This window comes from Engystomops pustulosus, chromosome 10 (assembly GCF_040894005.1).
Source record: "Engystomops pustulosus chromosome 10, aEngPut4.maternal, whole genome shotgun sequence".
NCBI lineage: Eukaryota > Metazoa > Chordata > Amphibia > Anura > Leptodactylidae > Engystomops > Engystomops pustulosus.
The window spans coordinates 69,449,663-69,477,358 of NC_092420.1; the positions used below are offsets into that span (position 1 = coordinate 69,449,663).

A 27,696-nucleotide genomic window follows, 5' to 3' on the forward strand; every position below is an offset into this window, starting at 1 on the left:
TTGGATTTGATTTGGATCAATAAAATTGGTAGATTCCTGTTGAAACAAAGATCGATTCACTCAAATCCTGTGGTAGATATTTGTAGTGTCCGAATCCCTTGGATTATCCACCAATTTTAATACAGGACTCTTATGTTAGTACTTTTATTCATGTTGTATATGTAATATTTTCTTTCCTTCACCTGTTAGACTACAATATGCAGGCACCATAGACAGATGCAGTAGACCTCTAACATCGAGCCCTGTATAGAAATTTCCCATGCGGCTTATAGAGCCCACTCTAATCAGCTATTAGTCTACGATTTCATGAAGCCGCTCAAAATGAAGCTTTGCTTTACAGTATTTCACCGAAATGAATCTAATATAAAACATACAATAGCTCCTCGAGCCATTTACATCCAGTTCAATGTACACTATTCTAATAGACCCCAAGCCATTCCCATACACTTTCCACCATGTACGTAATGGCATGTAAATATTTACAAGGTATACTCTACTTTACGGAACAATACCATCATGCTTATGGAGTTTTATGCACAAAGTATACTTACTGCACAGGATTGGACTCTTTTATATTCTGAAAAATAGAAAAATTGCATACGGTACGCTTTTAGTAGGCTACCGGCATTCTGCAATGCAGGCATCCAGTAATGAGATGTTTGCTTTTTGCAGTAAATTTCCACATATTTCCATTATTGTGCCATGACCCCCAGCTCCCTGCTCTCCCCAGGATATCAGCGCTGCGCAAACATACGACGTAACCACTGAAGATAGACAATAACAAGAGGGAAATTGTAGATATGGCTTACAAAAATACACAACACAGAAATGTTCTTATTCAAAGCAAATCATGCCGGAGTACATTACCGGGATAACGACGTTACATCTCCATCATTTATTTTTTTGCTTTAAAAACTTAGTAAAGGATCATTCATACATTTCATGGTGAATACTGATCATACTTCGGGGACTCCATGCACAGAACCTGTAAAGGACAAAGATAGGAAGGTTACAATCCAACCTAATCTAATGCAATTTACATTAATGTATGCAAATGTATGGTGGCTGAAGGTAAAGGTTGTCCTAGCTTCAAAGGGATTAGAAGTGAAATGTGAACATATATTCTCCTACTTCTGACCCCATTTTTGTAACATATGTTTTGCCACTTGGTGACTGCTGTCTATAATAAAACTCTTTAAAAAATAGTTTAACAAAAAAATCTGGATACAAATATGCAAATGAGCAATTTTAAAATGATATTTTAATTAAATGGTATCATATTAAATATAGTATCATCATGGTCAGTAAGAAAACTTGGATCAAAGATGGAAATCTGTTTCCATCTTTGGGTTTGGCTCACACCGACCGGTAGCTTCCAAGGATGTTAACCCTTTAAACCCATTTAAATGCTGACAACACATGCGCAACACCATTTTCCCGCTTCCTGATGATGTCACGGGGAGCAATGATCGAGGGAAAATTTCTGCTGACAGGTTCCCTTTAAACACACATATCACAAAATGTTCACACACAGCACCCCCCGCCCCTCCAAATGATCTTCTACTTCTGGGACGAATTGTGTCACAATCGCCATGAAATAAAAAGTGTGAAGCGTCTAAACTGTATGCTACTTGATGTACCATACCTCTGTTACTCCATCTAGAAATTTCTGCAAAAACTGTGAAGTGGATGCTACTGGTTTGGGTTATGTCCCTGTACACATTGGGGCACATTTACTAAGGGTCCGTTTAATTTCGTGATTATTTTCGGAAACCCGGGGCAATTTGGCGCATGCGATCGGATTGTGGCGCATCGTCGCCGGCTTGAATGCGACAGAAATCGGGTTCGAACAAACCAACGGATTCGAACAAACCGCAGAATTTAAAAACGGAATTGTGTCGCAAGATGAAGCACTCACATGCACCAGGAAGAAGCAGGTGAACTCCGGCAGACCTTAGCGCAGAAGCAGGAACTTGAGCACACGATCTTAGTGAATCGCGGCAGACCCGAATCCTCGTCGGACAACGCACCGCGGGATCGCGACAGGACCGGGTAAGTAAATCTGCCCTATTGTCTGCCGTGCTTCATTATACAAAGCAGTATATAGGGCATCTTCAGTGCATCTTTTTACCAAGTACATAGAAACCTATCTGCAAGCAGAATGTTATACAGCAGGATGAGCTAAACTTATTGTACATAGCATCCCATCTGCTGCTAGCATTTTGTAGACCAATAAGAGCTGAATAAACTGTACATAAAGGGAAATTTATCAGAAGTGTCTGACTGCCGAAAGTTCTAATTGGCCATGGCAACAAATCAGAGCTCAGCTTTCATTTTCCCACAGCTGTTTATAAAAGGACAGATAAGCTCTTATTGGTTTCCATGGGCAACTAGAACAGTTTTACCTCTGACACTTCTGCTAAATCTCCCCGTGTAAGTCCTATTACAGAACAGAAGGAGCTTAGCTGATAGTACAGAGTGCCCTATCTGTCGGCAGCATAAATAGGATATAACTCAGGAGGAGCTGAGCAGATTGTACATAGTATCCTATTTGCAGGCAGCATGTTATAGAGCAGGAAGAGCTGAGTAGATTGTAAAATGATTTCTATTTTTAGGCAAAATTTTATAGAGCAGGAGGAGCTGAGCAAATTGTATAAATTTCCTATCTGTAGGCAGAATGTTATAGAGCAGAAGGAGTTGAGTAGATTGTACAAATTGTCCTGTCTGCAGGCAGCATGTTATAGAACAGGAGTAGCTGGGTAGATTGCACAAAGCTTCCTATCTGCAGGCAGCATGTTATAGAGCAGGAGGAGCTGAGTAGATTTTACAAAGTTTCCTATCTCCGGGCAACATGTTATAGAGCAGGAGGCACATAGTGTCTATAGTGGATTATTTTAATGTAACATGTAAATGGTATTTAAGGGAATGGTAGACACAAGTTGTCCATTTTTTCATACAAACCTTGGAAGAATAACAGAGGTTGGGCACTATGTAGAAAAGTGGTTACTATGAATTATTAGCAGCCCCTTTACCTTACAAAGCCTTGGTAGTTTCTCCTTGTGCCATACAATGTGGTTAGAGATCCGGGACGTCTGTTCCCTGCTCTGTGCATTGTTAGAAATAGAAAAAGAACCTTCTTTCTAATCACATTTTAATGAGCATTTTGCAAATCATATTATGTCTCCTCTTTGTCTTATCTATCCTGTCTTATTCTCCTCCAGGCTTTCAAAGTTTTTACTCTGTTTCCAAACACTCTTCTCCCTTATTAGGTTACATTACATTAGTTTTCTTAATTGGCAATGTATTTTCTTTTATAAGGTAATTGAGGGCAAGGGCCTGGGAATGCATGGAATGAATATAAGATCTCTGAAGGAAGAGGGATTTGCGGCAATATTCATTGGGATTGGTAAGTCGTCCTTATCACTGTTTGTTTCCATTTCACAATATGTTTGCTTAGAAGAATTTGCATAATGTCCCCTTAGACGTGAATAGAGGAGCATCTAGTTTGTATAGTTTCATTACACAGTTGGCCAAGACATTGCACATACAATAACTGGTATAATAGACAAATACTGTATGACAAGTAAACAGACGTGGCTAAGACACAATGGAGCATAACATGGTTATAATAGCCTCATCGTACATGGAGAAATTCAGAGATATGGAGACCAGCTATAGAATTATCTGCCCATAGTGACAATATACTTTAGACGGCCATTGACTTGGATGTGTGAGTTTTCATGTAGACACCTCTGCCAGTATCTGTCCTGGGAGTGATGTACCGGGATTAATATTCAATATAAGAATATTATCCATTTCTGCTAAAAACATCAGGTTCTGGATGTTTTAAAAAAAAAATGTTACAGGGTTTTCCAGCCTTTAAAAAAAAATGATTTATCCAGATGGGACAGGGCTGTAAAAACCCAAAAAACTTTTGCTTTACCTTCTCCGCCTTTTCGGTTTTCCTCCCATTAGTGCCGTGCCCCTGATACTGCATTATATTCAATGCTGTAGCACGTGGACTGCAGTGGACAGGTGGGTGTGGGTGGGTGTTGACAGGTGGGTGACAGGTGGGTGTTGACTCTTCCCCAAGAACAAAAGGATTGAGCTACTGAAATCCTTCATCTCATTCTTTGAGAAGATGGCCATCAGGGAAAGACATCAGTGCCCTATAAGCAGCAGTTGGCCAACTGGGGTAGCCAAAATTGGCAAGTCTATATTACCATTTAGAGTTTAGAGAAAATCAACCATCCAAAAACAAAAAAAACCCTATAAATACTTCCCCCTGCTCCTTTTCATCTTGAGCCCATCACTGTCGGTCGCTAGTCTTGACACACCGGGATCTCCTAAGAGAAGAAAGTTATAATGGAAGCACGGAGCACAGAGACAAGATGTGCAGAATTCTGGGCTGCTGCTTATGCACACCCTCTCCACCACCCTCTCCCATGCTGGGGGGGGTCTGAAATCACGCCTCACGTGTCACGTCACCTCGCTCTCCCTTTAGCAGCCTAGAATGCCGGACATCTTGTCCCCGTTCCTCATGCTTCTTCGCTACTTTATAACTTCTCTAGGTGATCCAGGCCTGTCAAGAGTAGCATCGTACAGCACCGGAATCAAGATTAAGAGGAGCGGGGGGAAGTATTTTGCAGAAGATTTTATGGGGGTTTTTTTTGGCTGGTTGATTTCCTTTAATGTGTCTCACCCTTTAATGTGTCTCACCTCCTTTAATGTGTCTCACCCATTGTCTCACCCTTCATCAGGATGTTTGGAGGTGGTAATTCCAGTCTTAGTCCTATCTAACAGGACACCTATTTATATAATTCCCTGATACAAGATCTTATTAGAGTGTTGAGCTTGTGAAAATTGGAAACTTTTCCCTAATCTGATGGAAGGCTCTGTGCCGGAGCTTCTTGTCGGCTGTATAACTATTCCTCTGACAAATGATCACATTACACTTCTTCTCTACATCCTTTATACCTAGTGATGCAATAAACATTTGCAATGCAAGAAAATGTTCTGTTCCATAAGCGTAGCCATATGCTGTAGGTTTGAATTATCTAAATTTACAACATGTCAGGAGAAAAAGCATTTGTCAAGTGTTGGACTTTTTTTTTTTCCCCCGTGCATAGGCTGCCTCTTGTCAGTTTACTCAATGAACTGAGATGATTGAGAGATATATGGTTCCTCTAATGGTGTTCAGGAGTAAACACTGGTTTCTACATCTTTAAGCATTTCACCTGAGTTGATCCGTATTCCTTCAAACACTTGTGAATGCAGTGCATAAGACATATTAATTCATCACGGCAGAAAACTGCATGTACGGTCCTGGCTCATCGCATCGCAATATCACATGAGTAAAACGAGAAAGCGGCTTTCTGTTCACGTACTTGCAGCATGCATCAAATCAAGCTTTTGCGGCGTGAAGTGTTTGCGTGTTTTGTGTTCCACATCTCAAATCATAAAAAACAAATTCAAGTGGTTTCCTGTGAATTTATATGGTATTAAAGTGCCAACACGATGGTATAGCAGGCATTTATCTGCGTAATATGTACATTATGGGCAGTATCCGTAAATGACTCCTGCACAGCTGATGCATTTGGCTACATTTTATTTTATGTTTAGGAAACATTCCGTGGTTATTGCTATTCTGTTACCATTTTCATTCCACATAATGAAGGATTGTATTTCGAAAAAGCTTATGCTGAGGATAAATGGCTGGAATACATTTTCCGAGAAGGGAATCTGGGGAGGATGTAAATTGTACTTATTATTGCCTTTATATTATGCGTCATTTTCAGCAAATGATCACTATCCTAGTAATATACACATGATCGTCGCTGTCATTTATAGTAGGGAACTTGAATATACAGTATGTTCTGATGAGTAAAAAGTCCAACGTATAATCCCCTGGAGTAGTACATGATGGAGAATGTAGTCATTGGAAAGGTCAACTGAAGACTAGATACACATGTAACTAATATCCTGCCCACTATACTTACACACACATTATAAACACATTAAGTAAAGTAGCCAACCCCTTTACGCCCAGAGTCTGGACAAGCGCCCATTAGCTTCTTTCTATCTATTGTATTATTTTATTGATATTTTGTAAGTGTTAACATATGATAAAGTATGAAACTACACTATGACCAACTCCACCTAATCTAAAATAATATTAAAGGGATGCTCCCATTTCGACAAATTAATGTTATTCTTTGTATGATGAAAAAGTATACAATATACTCTCTGTATCAATTCCTTGTGGTTTTCTAGATCTCTGCTTGCTGTCCTATAGAAAGCTTCTATGTTTACTTCCAGTGGACCGAAATCTGATCACACAGGTGCACGGCTCATTATAACACACATCCTGTAGCAGATCCTGCCACTTATCTATGTAAGAGATGCATGTCCACCCGGCCACTCACTGAATGTAAAAGAAATATTGCTTCCCCAGATCAGGTCACCTTCTTTCACCGCTCCATGATTGTTTTGTGGTAATGTTGTGACCATTGTAGACAGATTTAAATCTGTGAAGCAAAAACCAATGGGCAATTCTTTATTTTCCGGGCACAATAACGACTATTGGGCATCTACAAACCTGCTGTCATTTCTATGGATGTTATGCCTTAGACTATTTGTGACAAGTTCTAGTAATTCCAAACAAGAACATTGCCAAAGGATCTGCAATTTGGAAGATACGGTTCTCTGACCCAGTCTGGTAGATATTACTACTTTTCCCTTATCAAAACTTTACGACCTTACATTTTCCTGTTTCTCACTATTCTTCCTCTAAAAATGACTGATCACAAGAAATGTCTATATCCCCGCCACTGGATTGCCCTGCTTGGTTTCCTATGTTTCCAATTTACACATTTAAAAAGACAAATAAAACTTTACTGATGTTGGATTTGACCAATGATTGGATGCCTAGGTATTAGTCCTAATATTCCCTCTTCTAGTGCCCTTCTAAAGATTCTCCATTGCAACAAACCAATCCTCAAATAAAGAGTGGATACAAGGGAGTGGGTTAGGGTAAAGTCACATGTCGATGGAAACTTCCTTCAAATATACATTGGGTACATTTTTATGGTCAATTTGCACCCATTTTAATGGATTTTAATCACTGTTAGAAAAACACTCCGCGCTCTGAAGGAATTTCCCAGGCTGAACCTCCTATCACTGGACTGGGCTAAAATGCTAAGATCATCCAATGGTTCATGGTTCGGTCCAGGAAATTCCTCCAGTTCTCAGACCAAACTCTCTTATGGGGTCCATACCTAGTCCCGAAAGCTTTATAGCAATTCTTAGAGAGGTATATATACAGGACATCTGGTTTCTTCCAGGTGGATCTTGGGTTCTGGGGCAGGTACCCATTATGTTCTGATGAAGTTTGCTGGGCAAAATCAGCACAATGAGAAGAGAGCCATAACTACCGCAATGTATGATGATAAAAATAATAATTATTATTTATATAGCGCACACAGATTATGAAGCGCTACACAGAGCTTGCCAAATGGGTCCCTGTCCACAATGGGGCTCATAATCTAATCAACCTACCAGTATGTCTTAGAGTGTGGCAGGAAACCATAGGATCTAGAGGAACCCACTCAAACACGGAGAGAACATACAAACTCTTTGCAGATGTTGAATTAATACATATATGGCTATGTTCTCTAGAAAATACTGCTCTGTACACTCCTTCTGGGTGTTCGCTCCCTCCACCGAGGATAATGTCATTTTGTCTATTATAGTAGAGAAGCACATTCTTGCCATGTCTTGCTAAAATGACATATTGATTTGTTCCATCTAAACTTGAATAGTGTGTGTCAAGAGAGGACCATGACCAACATACACATTTTTCCTTAACAAATATTCTTGTAAATGTCCACACTAGCATTTTATCTTTGGCTGTTCAGTACCTCTTTATTTTCTCTGTAATGAGAAACTGCCATGTATGAGGACATGCTATTCATAGATAAAGGCACCGTACTTTGTGCTTCCCGCACTATAATGAATATTGCTTTATATGCTGCTTCATTGTTGTATTTATATACTTGTCTTAGTCCTTTCAGAAATATTTCAGATGGATTTTTTTTAAAGAGGCCTTTTAAATTCTATCTAGGATGTGTTTTTTTTTTCTTTTTGCAATTATTTTTTTTCTTTTCTTTTCAAAACTAAGTGTTTGATTTTTTTTTAACATTCCATCTAAAAAGCAAGAACAATTTAGCACAAAGGCTTTGAAATAAATGTAAGAATTTGTGCAGCTAATGTGGTCAATGGTGCAGAGAAAAGTCATTTCTAAATTTAGCTTGTTATAGTTTATTCATTTGTTACTTCCAAAGAAATTGGTGCATTTATATAGAAAATAGAATGCAATGTATCTATATATACCACACATGTACAGATGTGTCCTTCCTTAACTTCCTGGGTGGACATGTCTTGAGATATTTGTCACAAATTGACTAGCTTTTCAATAAAACTGTCAGGATAGGAGGTAGTGGATCCCCTGGACCACCGCGGACAATGGCGTAAGCCCACACCTGGGACCGGAGTCTAAATGGTACCTGGTTTTAACCAGAACCGGCCGCAAGAGCCCAGGTCATTCCACAGGCGCGACTTTGTCTGTGGTGGCAGCCAAGGCGTAGTACAGAATCATCAGGCAAATTTAGCATCTTTAAAATAGCACCGGAATTGTGAGCTATATTTGAACAAGGGGTGTTAGTGTGACAGTTGGTGTATCTATTTTCTACTGTTAATGCTTTTATTCAGTGTTATAGAGGACCTTTCAGTGGTTTGGGGACCCAAACCACTTACAGGTCCATACGGACCTGTGGTTTATGTTTTGTGTCCTAAATTTAAAAAAAAAAAACATTTTATACTTTATACCTAGGTCTGATGAGGTAGATCCCACATTGGCAACTCCTCTTGAGTTGTGCGAAGTTGGAGCACTCTCTTTGCTTTACTATGCATGCGCCATACCCAAGGCGCTTGCGCAGTGCAGCCATTGTGTTCCATTCCAGCTTTACCAGCTGCAACCAGCAGGCACGGGGATCTACAGACACAGATAAGTATAAATGTTTGTTTTTTTGTAATAAGACCATGTAGTGGACATTAAGCAACTGGTACATATAGACCTGTGGGTGGTTTAGTGTCACAAATCACCCTGAAAGGTTCCCTTTACCGTATATACTCTTGTATAAGCTGAGTTTTTCAGTACAACAAAATGTGCTGAAAAACCTCCTCTTGGCTTATACATGAGTCAATTAAAAAAAAAAAAAATGACATACTCACCTTCTGAAGGCTCCTCTCCTATCTTCTCTGTGCTGTATTAGCCGGCAGAGGCGTGTCCATGCGATCTGCCGACCGGAGCACACTATTAGTCAATAGGTTTTCCCAGTTTATGGTGGTAACATTAGGGGTCTCGGCTTAAACTCGGGTCAGCTTATACTCAAGTATATACGCTAACTTCTGTATAAAGGGGTGGTAATAAATTAATACATTGGGTAGTTTACATACTGAAAAGGGTGTGGCACCCCAACCTTTGGTGCACCGTGTAGCTCGTTTTCATAATGAGAAAAGCTGAATTTTCTCTAAATCATGAAGGAAATAGGAAAGGTGTTTCTGGAAAGCTTATAAAGTGCCCTGCCCGATTTTACCTTCACAAGTGGGGTGATTTAACGCACATCTGTAGATAAAATATTTTGTACTCTGATGTTGCTTTCTGAACTGCAGTGGCCCAAATATTATTCAGCCTTGTTTGTAAATTGCGGCTCTGCTGTATTGTAATGCAAAATCGGTTCTAAGATTTCCAAGACTTAGAAAACAGACTTCTTTAATGTTAAGACTTGGAAACAAATATAGCACAGGGTCAGGAAGGGAATGGTGAATGAAAGTCAAAATTTTAAATGAAGTGCCACTTTCTCTCCAAGACTGGGCACTGATGGCAAGGGATAATGTTTGATTAATGAGCGGCAGCCTTGCAGCGGGTGGAAACATCTGTAAGAGATGATGTATTATTTCGGAGGTGCTGGGTGCTTGCAGTATCTTGCAGATTTAAGTATGTGCGGCTGAATAAAATAAATGAGTTGCAACATCTGAAAAATGAAAGCACATTACTTGCAAAGAGTTTTTTTTTTTGCAATCCAGATTTTTTTTTTCCCTTCAGCTCGAGTTCACTTTGTCACAGGGATTTTAATGTGCTCCTGAATATAAATCATTTAGCTGCTTCATAAAGTAAACTCAGTTGGAATTCTTACATCTATCATCTCCGACAGAAATGAAGGTTCAACTTAATGTGCTGTAACCTTCTTTAAATGTAGGGAAAATAGCTCGGTGGTCGGAGGATGTATGCGTGTGTATGTTCAAGAGAGATGTGAATTTAGATGAATGCATTACACGCGGTAAGAAAATAGCGATTCATGCTTTATGTCAGACGGTGTGATAAAACACACTGTACTGGCCCATTTTTATTTTGCAGGTCTATTGTGCTGCCGCCATAGTATTTGGCCTTGAATGAAACTTTCATTTTCTACCTTGTGCTTCTATGGTACATTTTCAGGAGGCGGAAGGAAACGACCTTCAGTCTAATGCATTTTATGTAATACTAACAGAATAGATTTTGTAACCAGAATACTTTTTATAAATTTAGAACAAATTGATAATAACGGTCCATCGTTTCTCGCGGGCACTTATTTATTTGACCTCATTGGCTGCTCCACGATGCGTTATATGTGTAAAGGATGTGAAATATGTAGGCGTTACGTGAGCTGAAATATTGTTTTATGACACCATAAGTGAACATCATCTGTTTTTGCTGTTGTTTGTTGGGGAAGATAAATCAAAAAGACAGAAATCGGTTAATCCCTAGGTCAGTTCAGGTCAAGTTGTCAAGGTAGATATCTATGCAAACTTGTGTTAATTATAGGAAATAAACCATGTTCCCAATCTTGGCCGAACAACTAAGTACAATCAGCAATCGTTACCTCCAAATGAACTGTCGGACATAGAGGTAAATTGGTTGATCTGTTTAATAAAGTCAATTGGTACCAACAGGTCACGGACCGGGAACAGCCAAAACTTGTTACAACTGAACCAAGCAGTATAGTCCCTGGTGTTCCTTCTACTTATTTACCGAAATGTAATTTCATGCTCAGACCACTTGTACAAAGCAACTTCTCCCGTGGGATCAATAAATTTGTATTGTATTGTTATAGGTGATGCAGAGTAACATAATTATAGGGTTGGTGGAGCTGAGTGAAGAGGTACATATACAAATGTAAATGGATTAGAGAACAGCAAATCAATTTGTAAATTTCTACAACTAGCGATTTTCAGACACCGAATATTTTCAGACCTTATCTGGAGAAATCTTGTAATGTTGCATATATGATAATAAAAGAAGTCTAACAAATCGGTTAAAATGCTTATGGCTTCACATTCATTGGGCTTCTGTTATCGTTTTAGTGAAAACTTAAAATGTTAAACATTTAAAATAATTTACAAGACCAGAACCTTTTCTATAAAAATAAACCCTGTGGGGCACATTTACTTACCCGTCCGGAGGATTTCACGAAGCACGGATTGTCTGACAATAATGCACTCTGGCGCAATTCACTAAGGTTGTGCGATTCCCCGCTCAGGTTCGAAGACTTCACCATCTTCGTCCTGGTGTATGTAAGTGCATTGTCTTGTGACACAAACTGAATCTTAAATCCCGTGCTCTTTCCGAGTCAGTTGGATCGTCCGATGCCCCCCCATTTCTGTCTCAGGAAAGCCAGCGCAGCTGTGCCACAACTTGATGGCGTGCAACACAATCTTAGTGCAATCCCCTGGTAAATACCTGTCTTAGCTGTGCAAATCTCGAAAACGGTGAACAGTCCGACAAAAGTGCGATCTGCGACCATTAGTAAATAAGCCCCTGTGTTTTAAAGTATTAAAAGGGATTATGTACCAATGTCAAGAACATTTGAAGCAACATTGGCTTAGACCAAAGGCAAGGCAAATCTTGAATGAGTTGTTCCTAATACGGACCGTTAGCTTTGTATAGACAACATATTTATGAGTTTGCCTGAATATTACATTATTAAAGTGATTGCAATAATATTACACCAGCTGTACATTTTTCTTTTCTATTGTTTCTTTTTTTTATTGATTGACCATTTATTACCCCACTAAATTACAGACATCAGACTATATATATATAGCAGCACTCAAGATAATAAATACCACTCAGGTGCACTTCCCAGAACCAGGACCTCAGTTCATCCAAAGTATAAATGGAAAAAAAAAAAAAAAAAAGAAAAAATGTCAGCAAGCCATTTTATTTTCATAGATATATATATATATATATATATATATATATATACAGGCGGTCCCCTACTTAAGAACACTCGACTTACATACGACCCCTAGTTACAAACGGACCTCTGGATATTGGTAATTTATTGTAATTTAGTCCTAGGCTACAATCATCAGGTATAACAGTTATCACAGGTGTCTGTAATGAAGATTTATTGTTAATCCTGATTCTTATGACAGCCCAACATTTTTAAAATCCAATTGTCACAGAGACCAAAAAAAGTTCTGGCTGGGATTACAATGATAAAGTATACAGTTCCGACTTACATACAAATTCAACTTAAGAACAAACCTACAGACCCTATCTTGTATGTAACCATGGGACTGCCTGTATATATATATATACACATATATATATATATATATATACACAAGCGGTCCCCTACTTAAGAACACCCCACTTACAGACGACCCCCAGTTACAGACGGACATCTGGATGTTGGTAATTTACTGTACTTTATCCCTAGGCTTTAATAAACAGATATAACAGTTATCAGAGGTGTCTGCAATTAAGATTTATTGTTAGTCCTGATTCTTATGATAACCCTACATTTTTAAAATCCAATTCTCACAGAGACCAAAAAAAAATTTAGCTGCGATTACAATTATGAAGTATACGGTTCCGACTTACATACACATTCAACTTAAGAACAAACCTACAGAACCAATCATGTATGTAACCAGGGGACTGCCTGTATATATATATATTTATTTATTTAACAGCTTAATGTCGCCATGGTGCCTAGAGCCAGTGTTGTAGCATAGCATACTTACACCCCAGGCTTTAGACTGATCGGATTGCCAAGGTCGGGTCCCCTGCTGTGCTTTGGGCTGCTACACAGCCTCATGTGATAAAACATCTCACCGCTGGGAAAGCAGTTCCGAACGGCTGCTGCTGGGTCTATCCAAACCCAAGATAGTCAAAACAGTGACAAATGTAACTGTTTGCATGCCCCTTTTCACCTGTAACTGAGGCTGCAGAGCAACCCAGGTTACAGTGGAAAAGATAAATGTAAAAAAAGGAAAATATCTAAAAGTCAATTCTTACCTTTGAGGGCTGTAAAGAAAAATAAAAGTAAAAAAACAAATAATAAATAGAAAATAATACATACAAAATATATACAAAAAAACAAAAAAGGTTTTGCCCCTCCAGTCATTAACGTCACCCTATACACCACCCAGTTACCCTAGAACTGGCATATCGAAAGTGTTAAAAACATACATGTTTTACCATTTATTACAGTGTTATGCCTAAACTGTTGTTTACTGTGAAAATTCAGATCCCAGCAAAACTAAAATTATAATCTTGTATCCCCCCCACCCCCTGAAACAGAACCTTAAAAACTTTGCTGCTAGTCCAACACATGCAAAAAGGGAAATTGTGTCAGAGGGTAGATTATGACTAGGGTGGATTGTTCACATACTGTAGGTTACTGGTCTTCAACCATTGACTTTTTATATTATGCAGAACTCTATTGCTGAATTGTGAAAAAACGTGCAAAATAAACATAAAATATATTAACCCCTATAACCTGTAGCTGTACCTGTAAATATGATCTTTCATCTGCTGCACATCTATTTACATATTTCTGTGTACCTATAGACATGGAGGTGTATTTTCTCCAAGAACTAAATAAGGGCTTTATATATTTATTTCCTCTGCTGTCCGGGCTTTTTGCCTATTACAGATTCACACATTCAGTGTTACATTTCCTTTGAGTCACACTTTGCGGCACTGGTCAGATCATGTAGCCCTCTCAGCTTCAGTGCAGCAGTTTGGAAGTGCAGAATTGGAAGGCAGAAATGCAACTTTCTATAAATAGCTGTGTAGTCTTGTCAGTCCGGTAACATAAGCGGTAATAAAGTTAGCCTTCAATGGATTAAATTAATATAATGAAAAGGTCACCTTGAACATTTTAGCTTATTTTTTTCCCTACCAAAGCCAATGCTGAGTGCATCGTTGTGCTGCTTGTTATATCTGTCAAAATGACTTAATATAAAATAAATTGATCCAGGTGATGCTTGTAAAAATGTTGCTTTGCCATGTTTTAAAATGAATTAAGTCAAATTAAAAAACAATTGCATAAATTAGTTATATATATAAATTATATATATAAATTAGTTATATGTGTGTTTATATATATACAAGCGGTTCCCTACTTAAGAACACCCAACTTACAGATGACCCCTAGTTACAGACAGGCCTCTCTGCCCACTGTGACCTCTGGTGAAGCTCTCTAGATCAGTGGTTCTCAACCTTTCTAATGCTGTGACCCCGCAATACAGTTCCTCATGCTGTGGTGACCCCAAACCATGCAACTCGCAGTAAAAACACAGTAAAATTGCGGCTCCGATGGCTTTAGGCGACCCCCGGTTTTGGTCGTTCGACCCCCTCTGGGGTCCCGACCCACAGGTTGAGAACCACTGCTCTAGATGCTTTACTATAGTCCCAGACTGTAATAATCAGCTGTAAGGTGTCTGTAATGAAGCTTCATTGATAATTCTTGGTCCCATTACAGCAAAAAATTTTGAAACTCCAATTGTCACTGAGGCAAAAAAAAAATTTTGTCTGAAGCTACAATTATAAAATATACAGTTCTGAATTACATACAAATGACTTAAAGGGAACCTGTCACCAGGAGACCCATTTTTATCACTCCCCCAGTCCCCACAGAGCATAGTACATACGCTGCCAAAGTGTTTTTGTATAAAAAATAGGTTTTACAGAAAAAAAAGATATGTTATATTGTACCTATATTGTACCTGTGACTAGGCAGTTGCCAAATGGGGGGGTCTGGAAAGGAGTAGTTTCCCCCTCACCGTTGGGAAACATGTGTCCTTTTCAAATATATGAATAACTCCCCACACTCAGGATTGGCTGTAGAGGAGCAGGGGGTGTCGCTAAGCCAAGTGATGGGTGTTTTCATATATTTGAAAAGGTCACATGGAGTAGCTGTTCCCCAAGGGTGGGGGGAACTACTCCTTTCCAGCCCCTCCCATTTGGCAACGGCCTAGTCACACAGCAGATGCTAACGAAAGGTACAATATAACATATCTTTTTTTCTGTAAAACCTATATTTAATACAAAAACACTTTAGCAGTGTATGTACTATGCTCTGTGGGGACTGGGGGAGTGCTAAAAATGGGTGTCCTGGTGACAGGTTCCCTTTAAGAACAAACCTATTGAACCTATTCTGTACCTAACCCGGGGACTGGATGTATATATAATATATACATATATACTAAACATATAGGGGCAGATTTATCAAGTGTCTGAAAGTCAGAATATTTCTAGTTGCCCATGGCAACCAATCACAGCTCAGCTTTCATTTTATCAGTGCTCATGAATATTTTAAAGGGGAGCTGTGATTGGTTGCCATGGGCAACTAGAAATATTCTGACTTTCAGAAAGCTTGATAAATCTGCCCCATAGTGTTTTACAACATTTGCAAAGTAGCAACATAAAACCTTTGTTTTGCAAAGAAACTAATGATAATACTTAGAGAACAGCAAAAACTAGCACAGAGAATGATTATAACTACATTTTCTGATGGTTACACCAGTCACCAGTCAGTAGGATGTGCACAGGCCTTTGATGTGAATATCTTCAGCGGCCACTAGTCTCTCCCGCTGCTCCGCTGGGATTTCTGGTCCACTCTTCTTCCAGTCTCTTCCCCAGTTCTGTGACTGTTGTGGGTTTCTTGGACTTAAATTTGTCACCATGGATTTTCCAGGGATTTTCTGTTCTATGAGGACTCTGGGCTGGACATTTCTTTATTTCAATGTTTTCTGTTTCAAGGGACTGCTTTATCCATTTTGCTGTGTGACAGGGGGCATTGTCCTGCATGAAAACTGCTGGCTGATTGAGTGCTGACCACAAGGAAGGAACCGTATGTTGTAGAACAATGTTATGATACACACCTACATTCAAGCTGCCATCTATCTGCAGAAGAGGTCCATCTCGACGAAAACATAATATTTCCATTAGACCCAAATACATTATAGGGGTTTCCCATTTCAACAAGTAATTGGTTTTGCTTGAATAAAGAAAAGTTATACAAATTTCCACTATACGTTCTGTATTAATTCTTTACGGTTTTCTGGATCTCTGCTTGCTGACCTTCTATAGAAAGCTTCATTGTTTATTTCCAGTGGACAGAAATCTGACCCTGGTCACACATGGCTCCTTATAACCCACAGCTCTGACCATGGGCAGATTTCCGTCCAATTGAAATAAACAATGAAGATTTCTATAAAAGGGCGGCAAGCAGGAATTGATATAGAACGTGTATCGGAAAATGTTATTATTTTTCATCATACAAACAATAACAATAATTTGCCTTTTAAACTTGCTTTCATCACTAAAATGAACTGTGGATCATTTCTCCTCTGTCCACAAAAAATGTTCCCCAATGAAGGTGAAAGTAGCCTTTTGATTCTTTCTGCTAATGAGAGGTTTGGTAACTGCAGGGGGGGGGGGCTACTAGTCCAAATGTTCTAAAACGTCAAGACATTGCATGACTAGACAGATCATTGCCCCATTCAGTGCTGATTCCAGCTGCAGTGTTGAAATGGTTAGCCATGGAGATACTTCTCATTATCCATTCCTCTCTTGCATTTTTCTTTCGAGGGCGACCAGCCGTCTTGGGGGCCTTGAAGGAATTTGCGATCTTGTGAAGATGCAATATTCTCGAAATTATAGAGTCACTCCTTTGGCCTTCATCTGGACAAGCTGCTGCCGGGGGGTTTCATTCACTTTGGAACAGCACAATATTTTTGCAAAGCCAGTCAAAAGTGGAAAGTTATGCGCAAGTTATATAGGGTTTGCCACATAATGAAGGAAATTACCACCAGGTACCAAATTTACACCAATGCAGGTATCTGAAAGTGTTCCCTAATTTTTTTATCATATATATATATATATATATATATATATATATATATATATATATATATATATATATATATATTATCAGCTTAAAATATCAGCAGTATTTTAAAATATCAAGCTTGAAATACTGCTTATGTTATGAGTAAATGGGGTCACATGATGTAAAGGGAAACGGTCATCCATATAATGCCCTTCAAATGAGCCCAAAGCCAAAGAAGCCTGGTGATACTGTGTATCCATAGCCCTCTGTAATTTACACCATTGCCTAGTATGGCTTAAAACAAAACTAGAAGGGTTGCAGCTTGCATGTCTACGATTGCCAACTGATAAATGTAATTGTTGTACTCCATTGCAAAGAGTGAAGAATTGCTGAATTCTTTTCTCATATACTGTACCTAAGGCAAAGGTAATAATGATTTTTTCTTTATTTGTAAAAATAAATAAATAAATAAATAGAAACACAGAGACAACATCTTCAAAATTACAACTTTAATGTCAAATTTGCAGGAGTAGAAAAAAATCCTTCTGGGAGCCCTAATTGCCTTTCTAGCAGAGATTTAAATACGTTTCTCAGATTTAGAAAAACAACTTGACCCAATTTCTGGGCAATTTGCTTTAAAATCTAACTCCTGTTGCCAGGTCGGTGTTAAAAACGTGTTCTGTTACCATAGTGCTAACTTTTCATTCCTATACTTATGATGTGATTAAAGCAGATCTCTTGTTATTGCTGTGTAACTTCACATGGAGAGGTCCCTCAGGATGCCGCATTAAAACGCGACAATTTTGTTGTAAAAAGTCAACCTTGATTTTGTAGCGTTTCACTTAAAAGTTACAAAGATTGGAAATTGCACTGAATTCCTTTTGTCGTTCCTCCTATTAAAATCTAATAGGAGGAGCGACAAAGTAAAGGTAGTGTGAACAGGCGGAGGCAATGCAAATCTTGTTTTAAGGAAAAGTACCATATATACTTGTACACTAGTGAATAAAAAAATAAACTTGCATACTAACCTTCTGATGCTTCGCACAGCTCGTGCCCCCGTGTGCCTCTCTGTGCCCCTTCTCCCCTGCATCAGCCTTGCTTACCTCTCCTCATTCCACCGGCGGTCTCCTCGATCGCGTCCTGAGATCTAAATGGCCAGTGCGGCCATAATTGGCGCTGGCTGGCTTTCTTGTTGAATTCCCAACCCCTTCTGTGTCCCCTGCCAGATCTTTGTGCCTTCTTTTTCCACCAATACCACCAACCACCAATATTGTGGTGCCGACAATTCCTAAATAAGGTGCAAGAGGCGCAGCAAGGGAAAAAATTCTGCCAGTAAGTCTATAGTAAATGCCCCCAATGGATTTTGTGACTTAAAAAAAAAAAGTTGTAAGGATGGAAAGTCTTTTTCTATCCCTTCTTAAGCGTTTTCTACGCCTGTTCAGGAATGGTATTTTAATAGTTGCAACTTTTTACCACAATCTGTGCAAAACTTTTTCATATTTCCACTTCTGGATTTTAAAGAAATATCAGAGGCAGCACAGCTCACTTTTGCTACGGCTGCACTTCAACAGTTGAGGGTGCTCACCGCTAGTGATCCTACCCCGATATGGAAAAAAATGGAAGAACTTTCAAGGAAATCTATCATCAGCATCATGGATTATAAACCAAATACACTTTATTAAGATCTGCTCTTCTTTTAAGTTCTTATGCCCTTTGATTTATAAGAAAATATGCTTTAAAAACGATGCAAACTAGCCTGGGGGGCTCCAGGTTCCATTAACTTGTATGGAGCATGGAGCCCCTCAGGCTTATTTTGAAGCCTATTTTTGTAAAATCGAAGGCATAAAAAGCTTAAAGAAGAGTGGATCTTGACAAAGGGGGTACACACCAGCATGTAAGTGTACTTGGTTTATAATCCATAATCCTGATGTAGCTGTCCTTTAAGAATTAAATTACCCAAGTGACTAGGCAAACATAATGTGACGTTTCGGCACGGACAGCCTTTGTCAAACAGAGCCATGGAGGGATATAGATGTAGAGCTGTTGTTTTGCATTGAATGAGCGCAGCAGAACATGGCATTGAGTGAAAAAGTTGCAAATTGTGGTACAAAAATGCATCTTCGGCAAGAAAAAATAAAAAAGAAAAACCTAAGATAAATTCCTCCAATTGACTGGAGTCAATCATTGCAGCGTTACTGTAGAAAGTAGACAGTAAAAAAGACTCATGTGGTAAAGAAAGTGTTTACTTTCCCGGGATATTGTTGGAAATGGTAGGCAGGCGAACAACGCAGGATTACATTGCCCGGATGGAACTATTTATTAAGGCTATGATAACGCTAATGTTCCTCTTTGATGTATAGCATGTGAGACTTCAGCTGATCTTGTAGAGAGCCTAAAGGATGTTTCATTGAACATTTAGTATGGCAGTAAGCCAGAATACATTTAGCCTAAGCCCAGATGACAGCTCGGTAATGAGCTAGTGATTGATGACCACTGCTTCTTTATGAAAACCTGCTTGATATGCTGGGGGGAAATGCATTGCCAGCTCTTTTCATTCCATTCCCTTCTCATATTAGTTATTTTTACTCCAGAATACTTACATGGACCTGTGGCTGTGCTCTTTCAGAGCCACATTTAAAGTGCAATAGAGCAAAATGATCCCGTTTTAGCAGTCCGTATTTAGAGAGATCTGCATGACAAACATTACCAAGCAGTTTAGTCTATTATTTCCCGTGAACTAATGTCACTTACAGAAATGAAAGCTCACAGCCACAGAGCAAAGTAGTTTAGTGCTGGGGGTTTTCAAGCCATTTTATTGTACAGATTTTTTTTTTCTCTTTGTGTCATAGTATTTTCAGGCTTAAAAAAAGGAAATTCACGTGTAGGCATTTTTGAAGCTGGGGTAGAACACAAAGGTAATGACAACCTATAGCAATCAGATATTGATTTTCCTTTTACTGGACTTGTACATTTGTTCTAGGAAAATGGCACAATTTCAGTGCTTATTATAGGTTAAAGCACATTCTTCCAGTGCACCAGCTTATAAATGAGAGCAATGAATGGCAGGCCTGAATAATAGCAATATTAGGCTCCATAATTCCTTCCCTCTAGGCGTGAATATACAATTTGAATACAATAAATGTATAGATATTTTTATATTATTATTACTAACAGCAATTATTATAATCAAACATTATTATCTTCATAACAGTATATTATATTATACTTATTATTATTATTGTTATTATTATCCTCATATTATTATAACATCCTTATATTTTTTTTATATTTAATCGCAAAACTATACATCGTAGATTTGGTAGGAATCTGAAGTTTTTCAGGCAAAATTGAATCAAATCTCAATCTTTTCTGATTTTCTTTGATCAAATCTTTCTAAATGGCAGCTTGCTAAGCGAGGAAAGGATAGGTGATAGCAAAACAAAGAAAATGTAACAAAACAAGCTTATTATGAAAAATCTGTGTTTTAGAGTACTAGTGGGGTTAATATACCAATTTCCAGGACAATCAGTTCAGACCGATTTGATTCAGATCCAAATCAATTCTTTGGAAAAAAATTGACAAATCTCTTATGAATCGAATCTTGGATTCCTATTATTATTATTTATAATTTATTATTATTATCAGCAACAGTATATGGGTTTCAATGTCAATTATAGTTATTATTATGGCTATTATGATTGGTATTATTTATAATAATAATATCATAAAGTATATATTAAAAATATATATATATTAATTCTCCAATATTTTTAGCATTGCCAGATTTAGATCTTAACTTTTTAAATTAAGCCACAAACACATTAGGTAGATTTGCCACCATATACCTAGGGCTTAAAATATTTAGCATTTTGGGTTTTGAATCTGCAGTATGTAGATGAATGGGATTGGATTCCAATCATTACAATGTTGAGTCCAGCCAGGTCTGCAGTGTACTGTCCACCTGGCCCCCATGCCTCTGTCCTTAGTAAATCATATTTCCTTCTACTAATAAACCTATTGTGTCCCCAGGGAATAGATGGGGACAAAGGAGTTTAGTGATGGTTGACGTGTAATGGGTGGCTCCTGCCCCAACGCGCGTTTCGGCCTATGTCTGGGGGCTCAACGAGCCGAAAGGTGCGTCGGGGCAGGAGCCACCCGTTACATGTGAACCATCACTAATCACCACATGGGTAAGAGCAGCCCACTCACAACTTGGGATGCATGTTTTGCAGAATCCAGAACCCTTACCTGTAAAAGCATTCCAATATTGAATATATGTCGATACTATTAAGGTTCTGTATGTGTCGGAGTGGATTAACTCCTTTTTTTCTTCTATGTACTACCACCTGTCACTGCACACATTTTTATGCTGATTTTGGATTTTATCAATAATATATAAAGTTTGTCATATTGAGAATTTTTAGTGTGATCTTTTTGCTCTGGCTTTGTCCCCATGCATTCCCTGGGGCCCTGGGGACGCAATAGGTTTATATGTATTAGTGTCTTTGGCCATGAGAGCTGGTGTTTGTACATTGTTGGGAGGTACTTCGCTATGCAGCTTAGCAGCAGCCAATGTGTGACACTTGCGTACCTCCGTTGGTTGGTTTTGTCATTTGTATTTAATTCCTTCTAATAATAACCCTAGATCATCTTTTTAAATAAATTGTTTTGTTATTCCTCTTAAGAAATACATTTACAACTGGGTGTTCCAATTTCTTGCGGGGTCCTCTTCATCCTGTGCCCTGATTCTGACTAAGGTGAACCTGGTTGTTGTTCCAGAGTAATGTATCATTATCAGGGGAGATCCTACACTTTCTACTGCCTGAGACTACCAATAGATCGGCACCCCATCCAGTAGTAATACATCAGGTTACATTTTTAGTACATGGGTTCTCCATGCAGTGTCTCACACCCATATTGAAATCAAGATCTGCTTTGTGCTCTGCACCTCTGATGCTGCCCCCCTGTCTTGCTGTAGGTGGTGCAGTCTGATGCAAGAGGCTCAACTCGCCTCATGGCTGGTGCACCACTGATCATTATCATCACTTTTAGATGCAAGTATTTCAATTTTGGCAGCTCAATTATTCCAATTACATATAGAACACTCAGTTTTATTAAAAGCAACCACATCAAAAGCTAATAGAGGAAATTATCGGAACATGAAAATTTGAACATGAAAAAATAAATTAATATTTTTAAAAAACACTGTTTCAGAGGTCAACTCAACAAAGCCATGACATCAGTAAAGTGAAGTAAATGGAAACCTATTGATGACATTATTTCTTTTTACTATGTAAAATACCCACAATATTGAATTCTACATCATGATATTACTCTATGTCAGGCAAAATGATACAATATAAAATTGATAAATCGGTATTATACTAGCCCACAAGTGTCCCAATATCCAAAGAGTGTATGAAGGGGGGGTGTTACCTTATTTAGGCTAAGAAATAGCATGTAATAATATTATAAAGGCAGCACGTAGTCTAGATCCTGGATAGCATTTTCCAGTATATGTACACCAGGGTGGAAGCAAGAAATTGGACAGATAAGCGCCAACGAGTAGAAAAGTACATACATTTATTGTATTATTACATAAATAAATACTTGTTAGGGTCTACCTGATACGCTGATACAAAATAAGTCTCCGCTCTACCTAATATGCAATACTATGTTGTTTGACACAAAATCCTAAACCACCCTAAATATAATGGTTATCCAAAATAATGTCCACATGGTAAATTATGTGTAAAATCTGATGGAGAGAGGTTATTATGGGGTCTTCTCTACCACAGCACACCATCAAGTCTCTCACCTCTGTCTCAGTATTGATTTTCTTCCTCTTCAGTGGAGACCCCAGCCAATGGAGTACAACTCACTTTCTTTTTTGATGAAGAAGAGTGAATAAATCAGACAATACCTTTTTGAGGCTAACTGAGTATATTTGATGTTGAGGTTTCGAGAATATTAGCTTTCTGTGTCAGACATTATGTTATGCATAAAACTGAAAATTCACAGCATTTACACATCCTAGGGAGTGATCATCAAAGGATATTTAAAAAAAACTTTAAAACAACGGAATCATATATTTTTTCATATAAAATGTGTTCAGTGGAGTAGGCTGTTTTCTAGAGGTTATTGTAAAAAACCTAGTGTATCACCAAACGACTCTCCTGTGTCCGGCTGATGTTCACCGATTGCCTTGATAAGTCCCGCTTGTCCATTTCTAGTGTAAATTTTCGTAGATTTTACTACATAAAAATTCTGAAATTGCAAGAGAGCGGAGCCAGCAGTCACATAGTGAGAAAGCAAACATGTTTTTTTAACTGTACTTAACTTCCTGATAAGTGACATGTATACAGATCAAAAAGCAGCAGTTTCTACTAACTGCTTCAGTCCCAATGATCACTGCTGGGTTGCCATAGAAGCTGCAGTTCTTAGTCTTAGCAGATCCAGATAAGTTCTACAGGAGGCTAACAGGTTCCAGTAACAGCCGTAATGAGAAATAAAAAGAAGATAATACATAGTTATGTCCCTAGAAGGTTTCTTATGACCTTAAAGGGGGTCTTCCACCTCCCCCAAGCATTATAATCTGGCTGCATGTTGTAGAGAAATGGAGTCAGATTTCTATAATACTTTTACTATTTCTGATCATTATGCCATTTCTAAGAAATCCCTTTATTTAATCCATATGTTAATGAGGCAGTTGGTGAACTAAAGTCTGGCACTCGGAGAATGGTTAGTCCTGTTTGAACCACTACCCTGTCCATCAAATAAGAAGGAGATTTGTCTTGTGGGATGGATGAGAAGCCACTCGCAGATAAGGGAAGCAATTTAGGTGAAAGTATCAATGATGTGGATGCTGAAATTATGCCCTGGTTCCCCAATTAGCATGCGGATTTAACTGGGAATATCTTCAAAGTGGAAGAATAGAAAGAAAAATAAATAAATAAAGGGATGTTGTAGCTTGTAATGCATTGCTTTACAACATGCTGCCAGCAGACTATAGCGCTTTGTATATGTAAAAGTGTCAGAGGAAATGTGGTCTGGATAAAGGGGAGGTCTTTTAAATGAGGACATCTCTTGATAGTTTTCGATGTATTTTTTTCTTTATGAAACACAATGCTTGTAGTTATTTATAGCGTTTGCTGAAATGGCGTGGAAGGATTTTCTAGTAGACCATTCTTTGTAGTGAACTCTATGGAATATCTAGACTCCCATGATTCATTTATATAGTAATGTGTTGTATTGATTTACTAAGTGATATCAACAGGTGATATTGGTTGATTTACAATAGTAACATTGTTTTATGAGGAAAGAATCTCAGGAGGAAATATAGTTTCCTAGTAGACTTTTTCTGTTATTGTTATATTTTACTATTAACTCGCAACAACAGGGTTTGCAAACTCCTGAAAAATCAATTAAAGGTGAAAGCAGACTTCGGATAGGTGGATTCTCTGCTTGGGAAGAGCCATTGTAAACAGTGGTTACTCTCTTGACGACTTTGATTTATCTTGGGTAATATGTAATTCATTGTTTGTCCTGCAGTGGCCGCCTATGGTCACCTTTGGTTTCAGAGACCTAATCCATTGGCCTTACCTAGTCAACAGTCAACATTTCCAGAGCAATAGGAACAATATAGGCTTGTACCAAAAAGATTTGGACCTGAACCAAATCTTTTGAAAAATGGATTAAGGCTTCAGTGAAGCAAATTTTGTACAATTTATTGATCTCTAGTTTCATCTTTCAGGTTCTCTGGTGCAGTCTTTGGAGCCAAAAGCTTGTAATGATTGTAAACGGCGAGGGTTTAAAGGACAGATTGGATTAACTGGTTTTAGCTTCTGAAACTGTATCAGAAAACCTGAATATGGAAATATCAATAGCCAAGTGATTGTCTGGAACATAAGGGGCACTAACAACCCTCTCTGTTGGCACACGTGCTATTGCCCCACCTCGGTAGGACTCAAGGCCCTCCTTCAGTCTCAGGTGGACCACAGGAAGTAGAAGAAGGTGCGGGCAGGGTTGGATTATCATTAGAACTCCTGCTTTGAGCACTGGAGTGAAGTTACAATAATAATTCAAATTACCAGTGCATCTTTTAATGGTATACTTAGAATTCCGATACAGTTGAAACCTGTTACATAGCAGGGGGGAAGGGGGAAATAAGTTAATTAATTCTTAAATTTCTTGTTGGAACTCTGCAATACAAATGTGGGTGGTGTTGCTGTTTGGACACTCAGGGGGATATTTATCAGGACCTTTGCGCCAAGCCAGTGGCACAGAGGCCCTGAAATAATCTCAAATGCTATCCTATTGCCAGCATTAGCGACTATTTGCTCCAATCCGCCACCTTCACGCCAGTGAGGCGTGCTTGAGGGGGCCCCGGCTGAGCGGAGGGAACGGGCGGCTGGGAGTGGGCCGATGCGGGGCGTTACTGTCCCTGCGCTGGCGCACTCACTGCCGCCGGCGACTTTTAAGGGCCTCTTCATGTATCCTTCTGCGAATATGCACCAGCGTATGATAAATGTCCCCCTCAGTTTTTTTTAAAAGGTTCACCACCACTGGTAGAGTATAAAGTGGTGAAATACATTTTTTCTTCAGGGTAACTCGATTAGTGGATGTATGAGAGATGAAAAAATTGCCACGATTCTTAGATTTTGGATAAAACATGCTCTTATTGTTGTTTTGCAGTGTGTAACATTCATGAAAAAAATACAACAAAGTAAAAATTTTAGCATAAACATGGTGCATTCTGCTGAAGCTAAGATCAAAGCACCCTGTATTGCTGTCCATGATGTATATGTTAATATATATATATATATATATATATATATATATATATATATATATATATATAATGTGTAAATAATGTATGAGTGTGTATTTGATGTGTTTATACTATATGGTTACTTGTGCATGGTTACTTTACATGATCATATACTGTATGTGTGTATGTATTTAATGGATATACATGGTATGTGCATGCATATTATGTGTATATAAATGTGTGTTTATTAATGTATTTTTGACAAAGGGGGCTCATGTAGAAGTCCACTATGTGGTCTAACCTGCTCTTACAAGGCTGTGATGGGAAGAGATCTCACACACAAGTGCTCCAGAGCTTTGCTTCTGGTTGGATATTACAGCAGAATTCTAGCCTCACACAGCACTGACTAAATTGGATATGATTGTGTCTACTTTGTGCTGGAAAATAGACTAGTTTTGCACAAGTTTGCAGCAACAAATAACCAAAAATGATCTTTAATTTGAAATAATAATTGTCGGTTTCCTGGGTAACCATAGTCTGGGTTCAACTGCAGCAGAGCCTTAGCAGGAGGGTGTCAGCAGCAGCAATAGGCGAAGAAGAAGGAGGAAAGGTGGTGGTGGTGGGGGGCTCTGAGCGTCACCTCTCCCACTCAGGAATATTAGGCGACCAGGACTGTCCTGGGTTGCTATCACATTTTTGTACTATGAACCCATGCTGGTTTCTTGCCTAGGAGGATATCACAGGCAGTGTCTCTATTTTAAACGAATTAGGTAAAATCCAGCTCACCATCCTCCCTGATAGCCTGTTCACCTTCTGCTTTGGTAAATGCAGCAAATAACACAATTTCGGTCCAGCTCATGGAAAATTGGGATTTGTTCTTTATAAGCTCATATTCAAGACATATAAATATCCAGTAAATGTCAACGCGTTTCATGCAGTGTCTCTATTTTTACTTGAAAATAGGACCCCCGAGTCCAGAAACAACGAAATAAAATAATAATCTTTTAAGATGATCGTTCGAAGCGTGCGCCATTTTTCCTTACACCCCAATATAGTCAAAGTTCTATGACAAAAAAAGAAAAAGGTAGCAGGCAACTACGTCTCTTCCACATATACGATACACCTTGACAAATGCTGGGTCTGCAAATTCACTCGGTGATGCACTCCGGGTGCAACATGACAGTCAACAATACGAAGAACAATCCAAATAAAGAAGAGGAAACGGGTCACTCACCGAAACGTGAAGATTTATTGAAGCCTGTTGGAGCAGGTAGAGAGGTGCCGGACACGCCACAAACGACGGACCGTTTCGCGTTTCAGGTCTGTGACATCAAGCCTGAAAAAGCGCTTCTAGCGCGAAACGGTCCGTCGTTTGTGGCGTGTCCGGCACCTCTCTACCTGCTCCAACCGGCTTCAATAAATCTTCACGTTTCGGTGAGTGACCCGTTTCCTCTTCTTTATTTGGATTAGTCAAAGTTCTATGTTTCCATTGAGATGGATTTTGATCACTAAGTGTAATAGAAATCTCTATTTAGCTTTACTTCTATGGAGCTGTGATAAAATACTGTAAGTCGGCCGGGAGCTGGTAGGTCTTCAGATTGATAGATCCTCTGGGTGTTTAGCCTGTATTAAGCTCCTCCGGATGTACGTACAAACACCAGCAGGATTATTGTCTGCACCCTTCTGCCTCTCTATATC

General features: G+C 38.8%; 1 protein-coding gene across 2 annotated transcripts in view; it reads left to right on the forward strand.

Annotated features, from left to right (window-relative positions):
- The window catches only part of DPYD (dihydropyrimidine dehydrogenase), a 654,802-nt gene that overhangs the window by 262,554 nt on the left and 364,552 nt on the right, over positions 1-27,696 (forward strand). For both annotated transcript variants that reach the window (XM_072127199.1, XM_072127200.1), the window contains one exon: positions 3,319-3,406. In XM_072127199.1, coding sequence (XP_071983300.1) covers positions 3,319-3,406 — 88 coding nt within the window. The remainder of the gene's footprint in view (positions 1-3,318; positions 3,407-27,696) is intronic.